General features: G+C 38.9%; 1 protein-coding gene across 1 annotated transcript in view; it reads right to left on the bottom strand.

Moving 5' to 3' along the window:
• MGAT4D (MGAT4 family, member D) overlaps window positions 1-21,324 on the bottom strand; it is a 41,041-nt gene that overhangs the window by 18,432 nt on the left and 1,285 nt on the right. Inside the window, exons 2-6 of the mRNA XM_010583611.1 lie at window positions 10,906-11,067; window positions 7,252-7,392; window positions 5,214-5,347; window positions 2,969-3,015; window positions 399-512 (exon numbers count right to left, since the gene is read on the bottom strand). Coding sequence (XP_010581913.1) covers window positions 399-512; window positions 2,969-3,015; window positions 5,214-5,347; window positions 7,252-7,392; window positions 10,906-11,053 — 584 coding nt within the window. The 5' untranslated portion in view covers window positions 11,054-11,067. The remainder of the gene's footprint in view (window positions 1-398; window positions 513-2,968; window positions 3,016-5,213; window positions 5,348-7,251; window positions 7,393-10,905; window positions 11,068-21,324) is intronic.

Below are 21,324 nucleotides of genomic sequence, written 5' to 3'. Positions count from 1 at the left end.
GTGAATTTGGGGCACATGAGCAAATGAAATCACCAGTTAGGATATATTATTAACAGTAGTATAAAAAGTCCATGATCACCAAAAGTTAGGTCATTAATTAAACCCAAAGTAGTTGTTACTAGTTAGCTAAGGAGCCACTTGAGGTTTCCTGTGTTTAAAACCTGTGGGATGCCTAGAGTCAAGACCCAAAGGAGAAGCCTTGGCTCTCACCCTGAAGCTGATGTGCAGCATAGCTTTTCTCAAGATCCTCTTGTGTAACAATTTTTTTTAAAAGTACACTTAAGGTCCATTAGCTTTGAAACACAAAAACATTATCAGCTCAAACAATGCTGACTTTTGCAGAATTTTCCATTTTATACTCTTAGCAAAAGTTCTTAGGTTTTATACGGCTATCTTACCTTACTCTGTCCTCTGAATCCCCAAATGTTTTCTTCAGGTTGGAAAGATCTGGATAATAAGAAGCAGGAGGAGAAATAACCTCTAGGACTCCAGACTGGATTTCTCTGGGGAAGCTGTGAAGAGAAGGTTAGTGAAACCCCATTCCTCAAAAAGACTTTTGAGGGCAACCACAGACAGCAGCTCCCCAGAGTTTTATCTGCTCCTCCATAAGTGGAATTCACAACTCGAGCAAAGAAACAAAGTCACACAGATTGTCAGTTAGGAACCAAGAAGGGGTCTTTGACAGCCGTGAGAACAGGCAGGACAGTAACTCATCAAAGCCTCAGAAAACACTGAAGAGAACTGTGTCTCAGAAATCCTGCCCCTCCTGCATCAATAGATGCTTACTCGTAATCCTGAGATGGTTGCCAAAATGCAGCAGTAATTCACAACCAAATCCACTATCTAGAACTACACACAACTGTTCCCCCTTGCATGAGAGCTCCTAGCTTCCTTACACTTGCTCTAACTCAAATTCTACATTCTAGCCAAAATGATACTGTCCTGGAGTGGCGGTTTGGGATGGGGAGTCTGGGTCTAGTCTCTGCTCCAAGAATTAAATTTTCCATTTAAAAAGTCATTGAGAAAAATGTGTCATCAGCTTTGGGAACCAAACCTGGAAGCCAAATCTCCCCCTTCCTCTAGAATATGTTTAAAAAAAAAAAAAAAATCTAAAGTTTTTAATAGGTATAGGATCACTGAAATAAGTTTTCAGAACTGAGTTCCCCCTTTCCTATGATCAATGAAAACAAGCTAACATTAAAAATCAAGCACAGCACAGTACACGCATTGTTATCAAAAAGAATCTCAATCTTACTGTGTAACACTGACAAAGCATCTACTCTACAGTAATTTTTTCAAAAAACATGAAGAAATCATAAAAGCAATCTAAGTGCTGAAGTTGCTGTACATATTGTACCTTTGTGGTGCTCAATGGTACCGAGGAGGACTGCCTCTTCACCTTGTCCTAGCTGCAGCACTCCCACCTTAGCTAAACCCTCTGGAGGCAGGAGGCTATTGCTATTATATTGCTATTACTTAGCTCACAGGCTGAGCTTGGGGAGCCTTCTGGGGGAAACCTGCACCCTAAATACAGTCTGGGAAACCCTTGGGTAGAGCAGGATGTGGAGAAAAGCCTCAAAGTGAAGGAAAAGGGCAACCTCTCCAGGGATCTTGTTCAATTTTTTTGTTTGGTTGGTTTTTGGGTCGGTTTCTTTTGTTTTGGGTGTGTGTCGGTCTCTTTTCCCAAGTAACAAGTGATAGGAGGAGAGGAAACGGCCTCAAGTTGTGCCAGGAGGGGTTTAGATTGGGTATTAGGAAAAATTTCCTCACCAAAAGGTTTGTCAAGCATTGGAACAGGCTGCCCAGGGAAGGGGTTGAGTCACCATCCCTGGAGGTATTTAAAAGACATGTAGATGTGGTGCTATGGGGCATGGTTTAGCGGTGGACTTGGCAGTGCTAGGTTAACAGTTGGACTCCATGGTCTTAAGCGTCTTTTCCAAGCTAAATGATTCTATAATTCTAATAAAACATTGATACAAAGTTTGAGAGCTCTCCTGTAGTCATTTTAAAGAAGGAGAGAGGGCAAAAGCTGTTTCACTTCAAATACTGGCCAAAGCGGGGTTCTGTCAGAGTAACCAATTCACAAATAAACTTGCACATCAAAGAAAGCAGCAACACCAGTACCGCAGCACAATGCAGATTTCACCTCTCGCTTCTTTCAGTCAGGTGCACTTCAGGGCCTTTTAGCCTTACCTGTTTTGTGACTGTTAGCTACACTATATCATTTCTTAGAAAGCAGCTTTTGTAAGACAAAATAAATCTACCAATGAGCGTACTTTTTTCCCCCAATATTTTAATTTAGCAGTTGTTCCTCTCCAGCTGCTCTAAGGTTTTTAATATTCACATGGTGCTGTAAACGTCTATGGGAAAGAATGGTAAGAGCAAGCAAAACTGCAGTGGGAACCAAGCCCTCATTTGATAGCTCTTACATAAATTTGGCACGGCGAAGAATACCCATCTCATGCTACCCATCATACAACGGTATTTAACAATATAAATATAATCCCATTGCTGTCCAAAGTCCATTGTCTTCGTGAAAAAGAGACAAACGAGGAAACAAAGACACCTAGAAAACATGACAGACATCAGAATACATTGCAGGGCTGTGAAGTCAGTGGGGACCTAATACACATAACCTCAGGTGCCTTGAATTGCATCATTAATTTCATGGGGAAAAGACTTAGGTTCAAGTAAATATTTATCAGAAGCTTAAGCTGAGACTTTGCCTGATTAGTTAAAGCATATTTATGAAATAAGAAAAGGAACATAAACTGATATACATATTTCTCTTCTGAATTTCACAGTGTGTCACGATACACATACTAAGACTGCACCTTTGCCTCATTTCATAGCAGTTCCATTTCAGTATGGCAGAGTTGTAACTTATTGCTGAAATGTTCTAATTCTTTCCATAAAAGCTCAAAATTGTGTTTGCTAGCTGTTGGGTGTTACGCTCTATAGGACTTACCTGGTTTTAACACTTTCTGCAACACTGTTAACATATTCTGCATTCACCTAAAAAAAAGAAGGGGGGGGTCATTTCAAGTCACCCATTTTTGTATTAGGCAACATTTTGTAGGGAATATTTATAAGCAAACACTTCATTTTTATTCTCTAATTCTTTTCATTCCAAAGAAAAGCAGTACGTTAACAGGAGCATTCCTACTAAAGGACAGTAGGACTAAAGGACTAAAGCCAACTGAACTTTCAATGTAGTTGAAAGTAGAACTGAACTATCTCCAGCTATGGTTTCTGCATTTTGTTTTTTCACTGCTTCTGCAGGAGGCCAAGCCATTTTCTGCATAAAATTCTGTTCCACAGCTTTCAGTTACACCAGGAAAGCAGAGTCATATAACTGTCAGTAAAGACCTGTTTCAGGTTAATCATCCAAAAATCACAAAAGAGGCCTGAGGCAGTTGAGAAAAGTCACCTAAGCAAAATTTTCTAAAGCTAGTGATATTTAAAATTTTTATTTCGAGTTTCTTCCTAATATAACACGCTTATGGCTCTTAGTCTGGAAATTTTGAGGACTTACTTATTCATTGCTGTTGTTTCATAAAAGTAACAGTTCTACTGTGCAAAACACATCTGTTAACTACATTAAAGAGCGCTAAGTTTTATGGATGTGATTTCCAAAGCAATACGATACCTGTCTTAGCAATTCAGATTTTTTTTTTTTAAATACACAAATAATCATTACCAGCTATATATTAAATTTGTAATAAGTACAAACAATGTGAAGTGGTAAGTAAAGAACTGTGGTAAGAAAAAAAATACAACTTTGCAACTCACTTTCAGTCAATAAGTTACTCTGACTTAACCCATGATGTAAACATTTAACTTGATCTTCTGAAACTTGCTGGGAAAAAGGAAGGTGTGGATTCACGATCAGTGAACACACCTGCCCTCCTCTCATAATTAAATGTTCTTATCACCTCTCATACCAGCACAATCAGCCTGCTCTAATTTACTGCATGGCTGAAAAATGGAAGCTGCAAGAATGTGACTTTGGGGATGGGAGAAAGGGGAAAGACCAACTCTTACAATGGCAGTTTAATCTTAAATTGGCTGAAATGAACTATTACTACAACCAAAGCTACTGTTTGTTAGAAGTGCCACCTTAGTTCTGTCCACAGTGGGAAACTGTACTGTTCAGAAGTTAACCCTTAAAAACTCAGAGAACTCTCTGAAGCCCTGTAATAGGAGGTTTATCCAGATGGCAACTAGGCAAAGCTCATCATTGCCAGGGCTCTTCACTGGGAAATAGCAACTGTAAAATAAGTTCAGCTCCCACAAATTATGCTGAAGAGGAACTACAGCCAATAAAATTGGACCTATCTAATTATCGTTGTCATCCAAACAGAAAAGTGGAAGTCATGACCTAACTTAATAAAGTGAACTATGTTCTGTTTGACAGTATTACAGTTGCAAAAGCTGCTCTAAGTGATGACTGAACTAAAAAAAAGCAAACTTTAGCTGTTAATGAATACATGTATGAAATTTAAAGTTGTTTATGGAAGGACAAAGAAATCTGAAGAATAAATATGACATCTGGATGATTGCACAGTCTTTTTACCTGGAAGAAAATATCACTAGCTAATTCCCTTCTGTAGCTTTTTTCCAATGTCATCAAGACATTTTGGAATGAGAAAAAAAAAATTCATTTGCCCCTAATATTTTACCTTGAGCACTGTTTACTTTCCCAAACACAGAACCGTTCCAAGTCTCTGAACAGTTTTCTTTTTCACAAGAAATGCTGATACACGTGCAGAAGGCAAGGCTCCAGCATGTCAAGGTACTTTGCAAGATAAACGATATCAAACCAGCAGATATATAATCTGAACTCGTTAGACTGAGTAAGTTTAATTTTTCAGGTTCTACGGAACTTTTCTGTGGAGGATTTACATTTCATTCCTGAAGTAGAATACTTTCAGAGAAATAAGTTCATATGGTTTTATTTGAAAATCTGACTGCAACAGCTGTGTTGGTAAATGTAATATGACTTTTTACCCTTCGGTCACCTCAGTTACAGGGCTTTTTCCACATATGAACACTGAGGCACTAACTGCTCACTATGTCCTCCAGCCCTGAAGAAATCCCTCCCAAAGGCCTAGCTAGCAGTATTTTGTAGCCTCCCCTACACTATTACACTAAGACGTAAATCTCTGTGTTGCCTTTCTATCAGCATACTGCGCCTTTCCATTCAAACTTACCTCTGCTACAAAGATGATTATTACGCAGTCATTCTTCTGCTCTTCAGAAAGTTCGTACAGTAGGGAATGCAGTGTACTAATCAGATAATGTTGTTTTTCCCTTTTCACAGTAGGAATACCCATCACCAGTGAGACTGCAAAGAAAGAAGTCCACAAGCCATGTAATTTTAACTCAAGTAAAGGGAAACTGAAATTACCTTTTAATTTTGATTTGATGTGACCATGAGACTTGTTGACAGTTAATATTCCTACACCACTGTGACAGCATTTGCTTTACTACCTGGAAGGAGAGATATGTCCAGCTAAGTTTCGGTTAGAGACACCTGTGTCTGTGTTATAAGCACCAGGTCTACACTGTGTAGACTGTCAACATTTGAGAACTTGGAGATATTACTACATCTGGCAAACACACAGGTATCTGTTATTGAGTTTCAAAAGCGGGTATTGCAAAATAAGTGCTAGCTCTTGGTATGAAGTTGGAGATCCAAGTAGTAAGAGTTAAACCAACACTGCTTTAGTGATCAAGTTCTTACAGGAGGTGAGCACTGTGTATCTCAGAAAGGAATCCAACTCAGAAATCTTTCTGAGCAGTTTAATTGATAGGAATCAATGGCTTTGACATAATCAATAATAAGAAGAAAGGAACTTAGACGCTATCGTTATTAAGAAGAAAGGAACTGAAATAGTGCCTGGCAAAGACTCCACTATTAGCAAACCTGTGCCATATCACATCATTAGATTGTAAGCAGGACACCTCTTTTTTCATTGGTATGGGCATTACCTAAATCAGTGACCTAATATAACTCAGTAAACCTGTGGAATTCTTTGTCCTTGCAGATGATTCCTATTAACCAAAACCTCATGAGGCTGGCAGGGAAGCAGCAGATTTTCAAGGAAAGGAGTAGGTGCAGTTGGTGACTTGCTCCAGTCTTTATCATCTGTGCCAGTGTCAGCTCAAAAACACCAACGTTCCAACGTTCCTTCACAGCACATAACCTGCTAAACCACTGGGGTTTTGTTTGGTTTTACACGCTGAAAGTCAACCTGTACTTGTTAAACTGCAGCCTTGCTATTGTGATTTTCTTGTACAAATAAATGAAAATTAAACATGGAGCATTCTTTTATTACATATTATTTTTCTTCCTTTTTTTAAATTTTTTTCTTGCTTGTGAATGTATCTGGTTTTCTGAGGGTCTTTTGCAAATCATTTTGCTGACAGCCTCTTGTCTTTTGCAGACTGACACTCATCTATGGGCGCTCTATTGAGAACTACAGCACTAGATCACATTGCTACAACTACACCTACTAATGAGAAGGCTGTAGAAAGTTATCCCTTGTCATGGGCGCGGCCAAGTTGTTTTTTTAGTTAAATCAAAAGTGCTGCCAATGTTTCTTTAAATGAGATTGCCCTACAGAAAAGTCAAAATTTCAACAAAATACAAAGCCCAGAAAAATGGTGGACTAGTTCCTTGTTTGCTTACTGCTTTGGAATGGTTTTTTTTACCTATCACATGACAGTTAGGAGAAGATGTAACACTATAATTTGTATTATAGTTCACTGGAATTCGTTTTGATTTGTGCAGGTGTCAGCTGATTTCTCATGTGGATGAGAAAGTTATACTGAAGATTTATTAATATCTTTCAAATGATCACATCACCTTTCTAACTTTAGCAAACTGTGTGAATTGTAAATTCTCTCTGGCTTCCTTACTCATACTAATTTTGTGGGGAAAAAAATGTCAGCTAATGAATCTTTGCCACATGAATCCATGACTAAGAACAAAAATAATATTGCTTTTAAGTTATGACTATGTTTTGTTGATATTTGAAAAGGCGTATCAGAATACTTTGGGGAAGACTTGAAATTGGGATGGGAGTGGTAAAAGTGCTTTTGCCATTCCCATTAAAATATATTCAGTCTGGTAACATTATAAAGTTCAGGGAAAAAACCCTCTCTGAACTCTGAGTATGCTTCATTGCTAGAACTTAACATAAAACATAAACATATAGAAAATATAAGCCAAACTTTATTTCCTACCTCCAGTTCTCTGTCGGCCAAAAATGACATTTGGGAAAATGGCATCTTCATATTCTCGAAGGTGAGGTAGATAGTAGTACATATTTGTAAAATGCATGGGGAGTTTTCTGGTCAGGTTTAACTCTTTCCACTTCATATCATCTTAAAAAAACAACAAACCCACATATACACATAAAATAAAAAGCCAGCAGTGAAGCCTATTATTTCAACTGTTTTCTTCAACTAAATACTAGCAGATTACCACACACAAGGTCATTCAGTTAGAACTATTCCTCAGAAGTGTTTATGTGTCATATATGTTACCCTCCTCCAGTAATGACCGGAGAATTGCCCAGTACAACCCCCCCCCCCCAGGCAATGGTGCAGAGCTCCTGGGCACTCTGCCTGCATTTCCCTGTGCCTAAATAGCTGCAGGACTGACCCATCTTAAAACACAATAAGCAGTTATTGTAAAAGCAGCAGGAAAAAAACTGTTGGTTTTTTTTTTCATAGTTGCAAGCAACTTTTTAAATGAAAAGAAACACAGATTCTGATTAATAACTTTCTTAGTTACTTAACAAACTTAAATGCTTTCTCCAAAATGTAACACATGGTGGTTTTCAGGGCTCAAACAGAAGTTCTCAGGTTATAAAAAGTCCTATGGCAAAAAAGACAACCAGATCCAGGCCTTTAGAAACTACTCAAGAAACAAAAGACTGTAGTAGTTAATACAAAAGTAGGGAATATTTATTTTTTCTTTACTAGTTTAAAATAAAAATGAAAATAATTAGAATATTTATGCATGTTGAAATAACTCCAGTGTGACCTTATAAAAATAATCCTATTTTTTTATAATAAGCAATATAAAAAACAGATACCATTAATTTACTAATTTATATTCCTTGACATAAATATTCCTGAATGTTCCAGTGGTGGTGAAAATTCTTTAAAATAAATTTAATAAAAACTAGAACAACTTAATTCTAAAATCATTATAAAATCAATTAAAAGCTGGCAAAAAAAATTGCACTTAATCTAAGATACCCACGGGGGCAGGGACAATATGCACCATGCAATTTTAAAAGAGGTATTTGAACAGATTAAAATGAAGACTATATTTACAAAGAATAGCAAATGGTCTTTCTAATATTTAAGGAAAATGCTTGGGAACAAAACCGAAGATCACCCCAGACTTTATTTACCAGTTGTCTAAAGGCTTAAATGTTGCTTTCCTGACACAGGCAGCATATGGCTCTCATACCAGAATTTTGCCTGTCATTCTCTGTTGCTCTATTTTTCTATACCCTAACTAGCTACCTACAATGTGTATGTCTTTTTGCCCTGAAAGAAAAATAAAGCTCCTGTGAGTTTATCTAAGTATGTAATTCATACTTCAGTGGGTGCCTCCTCCAGACACTTTATCAGTTGTGCAAAGAGGACGCTGCTAGGGCACTTTGTGCTATCAGAACACCACCTCAATTAGTTTTAGCCAACAAAATCATGTTAACTGCCTTCCAAGCTGCAGAAAACTTGAAAACTCAGTTTCACAGTCAGCAAAGCAAAAGAAGGTTTAGTGACTTAGATGGAAAGTTATTTTTCCTAAGAAATGCATCTAGGATAACTCCACAAATTTACCACCCTTCAAAGTTACTTAAAAAAAGTCTTACGTATGACCGTCATCGGCTTTATTCACTCAGCTTACATCAGTGAAGACAGAGGCTTACTGAATGGGCAGTATTTGTTTGAAGTTTTACAACTTCCAAAAGATATTCCCACTGAAAATTAGGGCTCAACAGAGATTCCCCGCTCTACAGAAAACAGTTCTAAAAAAACCCCAACATCCAGACATTTGTGTATGAAAGAGAGACCCACAACTCCTCCCACTCTGCTTTGCCATTAAATATACTGGAATTGTGCTGCATAGAAACTTTTTTTTTTAAAACCACCTCCATAACTTTTCAAGGACTTTCCATTTTTATTCAGAAGTAGTACCTATCAAGGGTTGGGCAAGGACTTCAGTTTTATTGTGTACAATAAACCTTTTAATTTTTATTGTATAACAAGACTTGGCTGGAATGGGAAGCAGAGAGTAAGTAAAAATGAAAGAAAATCTATGGAGTGATTTTAAGAAATTTCTGCTTTGAATCCTGTGAATTGACAGCTTTAATACTTTCTGATAGTCAGCTGGCTCCAATAAGAATGAAGAGCAGAGGGAAGGGGGACTCGCACGCTCCTCTACTGCTGTTATGTGCATTGGGCAATAATTCTTTGTCCACAGTATGTGGGGCTACTGGTAGCTGACAACATGGTCTCTATTCTAAAGCTTGTAAGGCCACAACACTGCCAACACTCAAGTGTTTGCTTGTACGCATCTGAAAGGCCCCACTGAATTAATATTGAATAAACAGACAAAAAGAGGCAGGGAAGACCAGGGTAAGAAATGAAGCTGACTACACAAAGCAGGAATGCACCTTCTTCCTTCTTCCCCTGTAAGAGTCCTGGTTAATTCCCTATTTTAGTCTGATACCAGCCCACTGTACTGAATGCAAATAAGGATTTTTAAAAAGTAGTTTTCAGTAGCATCCAGACTCTTTTTGAAGTCAGGGTGTGTTGTGGAATGCTTCCAGTGCAGAGATGCCCCTTCTAGTTTTCCTTCTCTCCCCAGGGAAGCAGCTCTTCCAATCTGAACGGGGGGGAAGGCAGATCCTGCACTAGTACATCATTTCTTTTACGGGACAGAATCAAACTGTCAACTGTCTCATCTATAGTATGCAACTACAGTGTGCAAAGAGATGGGGATGTACAACAGTCTGTAAGACAAGGACTAATACATTTTTAAGTAAATAAGAAGTTTAATTAAACATTGGGAAGAAGCCAGATCACTAGAGTAAACTTCATTGCATGTTGGTGTCCCTCAAAAAAAAAAAAAAAAGCAGACCCACCCACCCACCCTGGTTTTCTTTTAATTGGCATCACTTACAAGTATTCACATTTCCTTCAGATTCTTAGCAAACTACTTCCAAGATAAAAATAAATTTTAGAGGGAACATTCTTAGGCTACACCTAGCCAGCAAGACCTCATGGGGCTTCTCAACTCCTGGGCTCAGGCAAGCACCCAGCTGTAGGTGCTCTGCTGGCTGAGATGAGGCTGCGCACCCACCACATGCACCTCGGTGCCTGGGGTCTGCCGGCAGGATGGCAGAGCACTCGTGGCCAAAAAGTCCCCCCCCAAAGTCACTCCACCTGGACAGGAGGGGGGCAGGACTGTGGAACATCTGAGGAGGTGTACCTGCCTTCCAGGTTAGGCACAGCCCTAGTACTTATCAGGGTGTAGTGGCATAGTAAAAGCTGGTAAAAATTGCTTATTCAGTGCTCTGTAGTTGGCAGCAGGAAAGGGATAAGCACTGTAAGAAACTCGATTAGCAGTATGTACAGCTTTGCCACTATGACACGGCTGCAGTCTATTGTGTCCCTTTTTTTTCCTCTCCTTATTTGTTTAGTTACTAACCGATCCTATTTAAAGAGGGGCTACAGGTTACCTCCCCATCCTTTTTTTTTAAAGTAGAAACTTCCGCCTAATCAAATTAATGATTTTTCTTCCCACACCGCTGATAAAGAAACATGAGCACACAAAACTTTGAACCATTAACACAGTACATGTTTATAAATACGAACCTGTATGATTTGTTGTTGAGTTCATTCTTTTTGCAACTACATGTTTAATTTCATCTAGGGCACTGCTCAGTTCGTGTGATCTTATTTTATTTTCCTTTTCAGCATACAATAGTCTTTGCCGAAGTTCCAGAAGCTGGCTTTGGTACATGTCTAAGTCATTTCCTGCAATGAGAACATAATTTCTTTTCAGAGATGAATTATATGATGGAATAAAGAGAAAGCTTAAGAATAGGAGACGCTTCAGAAGAAGACGTGACCAGAAGTATATAAACAATAATAAAAGAGGCCGCTCAAAGTTCATTCATGGAATGAAGAAGTCTGGAAGAGTATTAAGAAGTAGAGTTTAGAGAGCACAGCTGGGTAAAGGCTTGCAGTTGAAGACAAGAATATGACATCCATAATAAAAAAAAAGTCAGTGAAAGACTATGCGTTGCAGGGGAAGGTGCTATCCAGTAAAGCCAACAACATTTGTCACCAAGTGACAAATCTTGACGACCCTTGTCACATTGAAGTGTGTAATTATGTAAGGGCTTGTCTTTTGTATAAAAGACTATTAAGATTAAAAGACAGATATTAAGGTATTCAGTCTTCATCTATGAGTTAAAAAGTGCCTGGAATATATTAAGAACTATTAGTAAAGATAGCTATTTGAACTCCTGGATATATTTAATGAGATAACAACTGAAACTGTGCTCTGGATTGAAGGATACCTTCATAATATATAGCCCACCTTTGATGAAATAGTCTATAATCACATTGATATTAGAAACACTGTACTCTCAGTCACGGTTATCAGACACCTCTGCTGTTCTGCATAGTATTCTCAGATAATGTCAATGTTATGTTTACAGAAGATCCACTTTCCTAAGAAGCTAGTACTGTCAGAACTTCTCAGTTATCACAGATGATATATGATTCATACCTGCCAGTGCCTCCACTGCCTCATTGCCACATGAATGAAGATTGTTAGACTTATTAAAATTAATATAAGGCAACACTTCAAGAATGTCACGCACTTTGCAATAGGAAGTAAAGAAAGTAGAAGGCAGAAGAGGACTTCTACTTCATTTTAAAATGTTTTATAACCCTGCTTTTTTTTTTTTTTTTTTTTAGTTAAAAGCTGTTATTTAGACACTTCTCCCATTCTATTTGTGGACTGTGCTGAGTCCCATCCTTGGCAGGACTCATTTTCTAGGACCCACCATTGTCTGTTGGCAAAAGTGAATTCATAGAACCATAGAATCACAGAATCGTTTAGGTTGGAAAAGACCTTTAAGATCATCGAGTCCAACCGTCAACCCAACACCACCATGCCCACTAAACCATGTCCTGAAGTGCCGCATCTACACGTCTTTTAAATACCTCCAGGGATGGTGACTCAACCACTTCCCTGGACAGCCTGTTCCAATGCTTGACAACCTTTTCAGTGAAGAAATTTTTCCTAATATCCAATCTAAACCTCCCCTGGTGCAACCTGAGGCCATCTCCTCTTGTCCTATCGCTCATAACTTGGGAGAAGAGACCAATACCCACTTCACTACAACCTCCTCTCAGGTAGTTGTAGAGAGCGATGGGGTCTCCCCTCAGCCTCCTCTCCTCCAGACTAAACAGCCCCAGTTCCCTCAGCCGCTCCTCATAAAACTTGTGTTCCAGACCCTTCACCAACTTGGTTGCCCTTCTCTGCACACGCTCCAGCACCTCAATGTCTTTCTTGTAGTGAGGGGCCCAAAACTGAACACAGTACTCGAGGTGCGGCCTCACCAGTGCAGAGTACAGGGGAACAACCACCTCCCTGCTCCTGCTGGCCACGCTATTTCTGATACAGGCCAGGATGCCGTTGGCCTTCTTGGCCACCTGGATTCCCAGGGATTCTAACCTGTAAAAGAGACTAAGAGCAAAATGCACAGGTAATACAGATTTGTGAGGATTTGCAGAGGCATTTCAAACTGGAATTAATTTGCATTTTGGATAAACAGGTTTTTTTATTTGCAGTAAACACAAGTCCTTAATTTAATCAATAAATGTGTTATTGGAAGACCCTGAAGTGTAAAACATCTAGGAAGAAAGTAGTTTGAAAAAAATAAGTAAACATGTGATCTGTATTATTATTATTGGTCTCCTTAAAAATTTAAAGCATGCTTAGTAAAATGCCCATAAAATGAATGCTTCCTACAATGTTCTGACAGTCTTAAAAATGTTTTGACTTGCAAGAAAGGCACAGGAATATTCTGTACTATGCAGCTATGAATGTAAATTTAGCATTGTTGAAGGGAGGGGAAAACTGGACTATTTCAGCTGTGTTCAACAAGAAAGTTCTACTTTACTGAAGTAGGCTTCCCTAAATAATAATCAGAGAATGAATAAATAAATAAGTGGAAGCAAATGAGGCAACAGATGGAGAGTCCATCTTTTAACATCTGCAGGGGAAAGGCTAAAATGGGTTTCCAATACAAATCTGTCATGATGCATCAGGCTCCAGAGCTAGGACCCCAGACGAGCTAAATTGTTGGAGCATCTAAGGAAGATCCCTTTCATCAACTACTATGTAGGAATACACTTTCTTGTTTTATGCTTTTCTTTTGCAGCTGTGTTTCCAATGCCATAATCTAACTTTTAGCTTTTTGCTTTAGAATGCATATGAATAAAATGGAAACAGAAGGTTTAAGGTGATTTAGGTGACTGACAGACATTAATCCTACTGTCTTCATAGCAAGAAAGTGATTCCAAATAGAGCATCAATACACACAAACACTGTGGAGATTCATCTCGCAAATCCAAGAGAAATGCAGAAATATAAACTAAAGATACAGTAATGGATGTACATTTTTCTTGAAATTCCAATTGCCTTTATTAGGAGTTAGATAGCATCAAGTGCCAAGAAAAAGTGGAGGTTTAACCTGCAGTAAGTAAAGTTCCACATGCTCTTGGGGAGATGCAAACAAACAACAAAGAGCAAGCCCATAATCTTAGGATAAATACACGGTACCGCAGGATGCAACTTGCTGCTTCTGGAAAGGGAATCAATCATTTTGTAACAGAGGTGTTTCACAATTAAATGCTGGAAAGTGGTGTTCCATTGACATTTCCAGTGCTGTAATAGCATAAGATTTTGCTGAACCAAACTAAAATTCCCCTCAGTACAACTATATGATAGGAGGAATCAGTAAAGAAATTGCAGGTGAATAACAACATTGTAGTCCCTCTCTTTACAATTCTTTCAACTATCCAGTGTCATCGTGACTCAAAACTACTGGGCTCACATTTTGGCAAGCACCAAATAACTGTAGTTTTATTTGCTTACTTACAGGTGAGCCTACCAAAGTACCACAGAAGCCTCTGGCAAATAAAAGGTCAATACTCAGCTATCACTGAGTGCACCCAAAGAAGCTGGCATTTGTAATTGGCCTTATCTATTTCTTCAGGCCAGAAGAGGGAAACCACATTTTTGAGTCTTTCAGAATGGAAGCCTCTGTTCAGTTAGTAGAACAAGACTCTTCGTAATTGCTTCTCTCATTTGATTTTGACTGCTGGGGAAGCAAGGGTTTGACAAAAGGAATGTAGTATTTGCTCACCCTTAGCGAAGAATGAGTTTGTTATTATAAGCATATATAGTTCAAAGTAGAACGTGAAATGTTCTAAGTGTTATTAGAGCATATGTAAATGAGCAATACTAACTATTAGTAAACCTTTGGCAAAAAAAGTGTGTTTGGAAAGCAGTACTGAATTTTTGCATTTTGCTGTGCAATATGGTACTGTCACGAACAGTATTACTGATACAATTGTAGGAAGCTAAGAAGATGAAGTTAGAAGCGTTATGAAGCTAAATAGCCTAATTATTTAAATGCTCATGAAGTTTAAATGGATTTTTGTGTGTGTGTGTGTGAAGCGTTGCTCTTTAAGTATCTAAGGATCTACACAGAACTTAAAACACAGCTGCTTGCAATAGCTTGCTTGGAAAGAAGCAGAGCATTTTCACTAATTTGCTCACTCTGGCAAGGAGGGCCAGCGTAAAAGAGCTTCGGCTGTAGTACAAAATGAACTCTGGCCCCAGCAATAGCCCAACTTGGCAATGCCTTGTTTATGGATAGTTCTACCAGGAACGGGGAGTGTCAGGGGAAAACCGTAAAATTGTGAAATGAGGACCTACGGCAAAACTACAAAAAGTAAATGAAGGTAAAGGCTTCTTTTCCCCTTGGCGAGCTGAAGATTAATCACTCTGCTGGGCTAAGGAAACCCTACTAGGAATTTTCAATGGGGTTACACTGACTACAAGCCAGGAGAGGAAAAAAACCCCCACTAACCAACGAGATGCAGTGATAGCACTCAAAGCTTTTGCAACAAATTTTCAGCTCTACTACAGCATTTCCTCTGACAGTTTACTACACATTGTCATACACACTTATGGCTACTGTAATTCTAAGATGGCAATACTTAAAATGGTTTTAAATGCAATCTTGTGCTATCTCCTAACAGATACATATATATAACTTTCTGCAGCGGAAACTGAAACTGCTTAGAAACAATACTAATCTCTAAAGCAAATACTCATTCTGAAAGTCAACAGATTATTTCTCAGCTCCATGCACGCACACTTCCTATTATCATAAATGCTTCCAGTTTTATTAACTATTGATTTCTGGTAATATCTACGAGCTGTGAAACAATTCATCACTATCTCCTCCTAGCATTCAAAGAAAAAAGAAAAGAAAAGGAAAATTGGGAGTGGCAGAAAGGAGGGAAGAAAACACCCCATAGTATAGCAGTGCCTCTTTGTCCTGTTTCTTGATTACAAGCCACATTGCTTGTCATATCTAAAGATACTTTATTTTAGAAACTGAATTTTGGTTAATGCCCTTTATAAAAGAAAACTACACAAGCACGCTAACTGCAAAAGATCTTGTCATACTCCACGCTTGGCACCACTGCTCGCTGTTCAAGTTAATGAAGCATGTTAAACCACCGAGGCATGCATTGCACTAATAACTGTGGCGGTTTGTTATCTTCCCGTAGCTGATCTAAAATAGAGAAACCTTTCTAAATCTTGTTACACACTTTGCAAGCTTGAGTTTTGTTCTCAGAGTAAGGAGTAAAAAAAAATCCCCCAAACAATGCCTCTTAGTTCAGAACAGCCAGTTCTTACGCAAACACTTAAATTCAACAATCTGCTAAAGTCTAAGGGTATTTAAGCACCTTTCCAGGTAATGCCTTCCCTAATTTGTGCATGATCTTTAAATATTTTGTTTATAGCATTACAGCACAGAATTATTTGTGTCTCCCAACAGGTTAGAGACAGCCAAGAAAAACGACCATAAAGTCAGAAGTCACTTCACCTGCACTAGGTACATTCATCCATTATGTTTAATGTTCGTCAGAACTGGGGTAGCTTTGATCGTTGAGTTTTAAGCATAGGACATGGCATGTCTTAATGCATATCTTAAATCTTCAGGAGCCTCTGAAGTCAGCCAGCGCTGAAGTTGGTTTATTTTACACAGCTGAAAAGGGAAGGTTAAGTGAGCAGGTTAAGAAGCTTCTACTTGTCTCCGCTCATCTGTCCTGGCCGTGCTCTGGTGGCAACTGGGCTGCAGGGGCTATTGCCACAGTGAATGGCGGAGGCTACAAGTAGGAGGAGAAAGATTAATTTCAGCCAGGCACAGTTCTCAGCCAGCTGGCTGAAATGTTTGCCCAGCTGTGATGCAGCAGTATCAAACGTGCAGGCTTGGTAAGCCAAAGCACAGGGCTTAACATGTGGCGAGGACTCTCTCGCCACGGTTTTATAGCTCTCTATGTAGGCGTCTAAAAGCAAGCAGAGGAACCAGGCAGCAGTGTGTCCTGCCAGCGTGCCTACTCGTCTTTGACAGCAGCCGCATCAGGAGCTTCAAGACGGTGGTGGCCAGCGGAGGGACACTGCATTAACAGGGTGACATCAAAGAAAAGCAGTGTGCCAGCAATTTGCAGGGGGAGTTAGGGTTCCTCGTGTGCCCATACAGAGGATATACTAGGAAGAGAATCAGAATCGCTTTCCAGTATTAAAAACAAATAACACACACACCTTACAAAGTTAAAGGCAGATCGAAGTTAATAACGGAATTTTAAAAACATGTTCAATTTTATAATGAACACGGACTTGCTGTTGGGTATGGCATAGAATACTTTTTCCTGAACCATTTACATACTGTACCTAACTGAAAATAGATAAGCAAACTTGTTTCAGAGAACATACAACTTAAGTTCTAATAATATTTTCTTAAATGTTGGCAAGCAATCCTCATTTTAGATCTGAGTCTTTTCCTATATTAGAATGTAGCAAAAAGTGATCTTAAAACATTCAGTCAGAATATCACTATATAGGAAAGCAATAGTATTAAAATAAGTGGAAAAATATATAAATTGAATGGATATTGCAGGGCGTTTGCCCATAATTGATATACTTTGGTTTTAACATAGTAATGTCAGTAGCACAATATAGGTTCTTAATAGCAGTGGAAAATTCTGATTTGAATATGGCCTTTATCAGATAAATAAAAAGTACTCATTCACTTCAAGCAATGGTTATTGCTTCATTCTGGTTAGTATTTTAAATATTTTCACTGTTCTGCCTGATGTAGCAAACAATCACTCATTTATACACACATTTAATTAAATGCCTAGCCACTAACTAAAGTATTTCTGGATAAAACTGTGTTCCTCAAGACTCAGTGTGCAACACTGGGAAAGCGTGAAGGTCATCTGTTTACACTTGTTAAAGTACAGGTTGTGATGAGACACTGCACAGCAAACAAAGAGAGGTCTGAAATGTTCCCTATCCCTTTCTCTACAAAAACCAACAGTAACTAGTCTCATTTTGTACCCAAATCTTTATAGGATTTATGACTCAGTTCCTTTACTTTTGAGGACAAGGCAGCCACTATTCCGCCTGAAGTAACTGCAAGAAGCAGCAGACTCGTAGTTCAGTAAATTACACGTTAAGAAGCCAGTAAAACTATACAGCTTTCGTAAGTCTTGGATATGAATTTTGATATAAAATTTGGGATCAGTAAATACTGAGTCTTAAGTCCCATTTGGGGTTGTTGTACGGGGTTTTTTTTAATACCTAAATGCAGAACTATGCAAAGCAACTGAGTAAGTAATCAGTGGACTGGAGAAAGTCTTCCCTTACCACACTGCACATTTTGGCCGCTTCCTGACTGCCTGTTGGGGCAAAACCTGGATGTGCAATAACATCTGTATGCTCTCAGTTAAGCTGGAAGGAAACGTATGCTTGAAGGCAAGGAGGGAAGATGTAGCCCACCAGTCACCTGGGACAACTGGGGAAAATGGTGGTTAAACACAGCCTAACAGGCCTAGAGAAGGCAGGAAAATTGGCTTCTGCATGTTCATAAATCTGGATAAGCTGTATTGGTTGAAATGAGAATGGTGTAATTCAAGACTCCTTATCAAATCAGTCAATTTGCCACTACTTAATTGAAGCTTTGAGCCGGAGTGTGCCAGTTGGGTCCGGAGAGGAAACCTGCAAAGATCTCCATCACAGATGACAGAATCTCCTGGGAATCTGCGCTTGGGTGCACAGCAGGAGCAGTTGGGCTGGCCAGCCGAAACAAAGCATCACACCGTGGGCTGAAGATTATTGGAAATAAAAGTGTAATCAGCTGTTTGGGCTAGCATGTACATTACTGTATTTCAACTGCAAAGAAATGACTTTCATCAGAAATACCTTTTTAACCCTTTGTAACCCTTTTCCAATGAAGTTTTGTGAAATAATGAAAAACTGAATACGTTAAACAACTGGATAAACCTTAAGTATACTTCTGTGAATGCAATTAAGTACAAACAGTTTCTCTCTTCTTCACCCCACCTCAAAGGAATAACTAAAGAAACCCAGGTTTCACAACGTTTGACTCAACATGTATATATTAACATGCTTAGGTCCTTGTGACATCATATTTTAGCATTGCTTTCTCCTAACCTCCAGAAAAATCTTAGTTTTAATTTACTTGGATAAAGCATGCCACAAATTTAGGTGAAGAAGGCAGCAACATGTTACAAATCAGTTCAAAGACATCTAATCTTGTAACCCCTACAAGCAACATGAAGAAGTGCTGCCACGTGAGATGATCTGATATACCTTATTGCTGTGACTTCTGAAAAATTCATTGTTATTCAGCCAAGACACCAAAGTTTCTTTTTATTCAGGAATAGTCTTTCCTCTGAAGAAACTTTATGTAAGCTCATAATGAGTTTATAATATACTCTTGCCTTCTCCTTTACTGTTTTTCAAGTGTAGGCGGAGGAGGGGGGAAGATTTGCTACCTCCTTACATTTACTGTCAAATTTTTGTATACGTGTAGTATTTCTTGTAGATTAATATTTACATGGAAAACAGTTGCTAAAACTGTGTGAGAAAATCCCTACATATATTCTAAGTTGTATACTGCTTTCCATAACTACAAATCTATATGAAGAGTATTCATATGAGAGCAAATACTTTTGGTCAGGTGAATTGCCAAGTGGATTGTAACTCAGCTGCACCTTGGTAGGAACATCTGCATCATCCTGAAAACACCCTTTCCTATACTCAGACGCAAACTGTTTGCTTCAGACAGGCTTTGCTTGGGGCCTGGGGAGGGACCAAAAAGCTCACAGTAAAACCATGCAGGACGTGGAACAGGTATTGCTACAGCAGTCCATCTGATTATTTTCTAATAGCCTGTGTTCGCAAGCACTCTAGAGGATGTTGAAGGAATCACTATGCAAGTTCAGACAGACGGTATCAGGCTTTGCTGAAGATCTGGTGATAACCAATTGTCTCTGTCATTACTTTATCTCTTTTTTTTTTTTCCTTCACTAAAATGTCAGCCTATTTAAAATGAAACCTCCGCTTATATTTATAAAGCAATGGAAAAAGTGAGAATGAAAACATCTTTGTAAGGATAGTTAAAATGTATATAATATTATCCACAATAGCTGAAGTCTAGTGGCTTTGGTAGACTCTGAACTTTCATTTTTAAGTGCATGAGTGATACAGGAGCATCTTACCTGCCATGCCAGTTCAAGTTACCCGTCCTCAAGTCTCGCAACTGCAAGTCAACACTCAGGCTGCACCGAGTAGTTAGAAGCAGTACCAAAAATCCAATTATTTACTGCGGTCGTTGACAGCAAACACATTTCAACTCAAATTTCTCGAGCTAGCTAGCCCCCTTAGTACAAGGCATTTAAAGGTTGCTGGCTTAAGCTATTGATTTTTATTTGCACAGAAATCGGGACAGACCCAATACCCGATTTACACTTCAAGCTAATACCCAAGGGCTGAAAGGCTCTGAGACTGCAGATAAACTGAACAATATTTTGCAGCGCTATTGGATACTTTTCGTATTATGGAAGTACTTAAGACCACTAATCTTGAGCTAGGATGCCCTGTCCTAGTTGTACAACAAAAAAAAAGATTATTTGCTGTCCCAATGTCACGACAATCCAAGAAACAATAACTGGATGGAAACCAGAGGGAATACTACAGACTACTGCTGCTTCGTGCGATATGCTGTACTCAAAGATCAAGAGCAGCCTAAGTGTTTTAATGGGCAAAGCAGAGAAGGAAACTGAAGTGGAGATGTAACAAGTGTGTGGAAGAAAAGGAACCAGAGAAGAACATTTGACAAATGAGTGAAAGGGATGGGAGCTGACAAGCTGAGAGAGTATTTGACCTCTCAGTAACTGGTGGGATAAGTGAAAAGGGCATTAGAAAAGAAAACAAACATTGCAGCTCAGGATGCGAGAAAAGTGGGAACTCCTGTAGTGCGCTAGGCATGTCAGCGGAGAGGCAAGTTCAGTAGCGCAGAAGGGAAGAAGAGAGATTTAACAATATCTAAGCAGAGGTATCTGCCTGTTTTCAGGGAAAAAGATTAATTTAAACCACCTTCTTAAATAGATACTGTGTGGCAACAACAGAGGGCAAGTTGGTTTGCTCTCAGTGCTTCTGCCTCCCTGGAAAAAGGTAACAACATATGGCTGTTCTTGGGGGTTTTGGGGTGGGTGGGTAGAAGGCTCCTGTCTTCTAACACCACTCTGGAGCAAAGACTATCTTTCCAGCCAAATAAACTTAATACAAAGTCATTCACAAAGTGCTGTTACCTCCTCCTTTAGTTACTAGTAACAACTCTTTCATTTACACATTTGTAAGATTTACCAAGCTTGTGAGAATGTGTCTCTGAACGCTAGGTATATACATTTGTAATGGTTAAAGGTTTGTGAAGAAAACAGGTGGTAACAACAATAATTAGGAAAATGACACCATCTGAGAGGAATTAGTTACTCTGTTTACTGTGGAGGAGGCGGCAACTGTGGAAAGAGAAAAGTTAAAACGACACATATACACGTATACCACAACACATATTACCCCCCCCCCCCCCAAAAAAAACCCCAAAA

The sequence above is a fragment of the Haliaeetus leucocephalus genome, unplaced genomic scaffold, assembly GCF_000737465.1.
Source record: "Haliaeetus leucocephalus isolate CR32 unplaced genomic scaffold, Haliaeetus_leucocephalus-4.0 Scaffold924, whole genome shotgun sequence".
Classification (NCBI taxonomy): Eukaryota; Metazoa; Chordata; class Aves; order Accipitriformes; family Accipitridae; genus Haliaeetus; species Haliaeetus leucocephalus.
The sequence above is the reverse complement of the archived record's forward strand: the minus strand, read 5'-3'. Positions and strand labels throughout refer to the sequence as shown.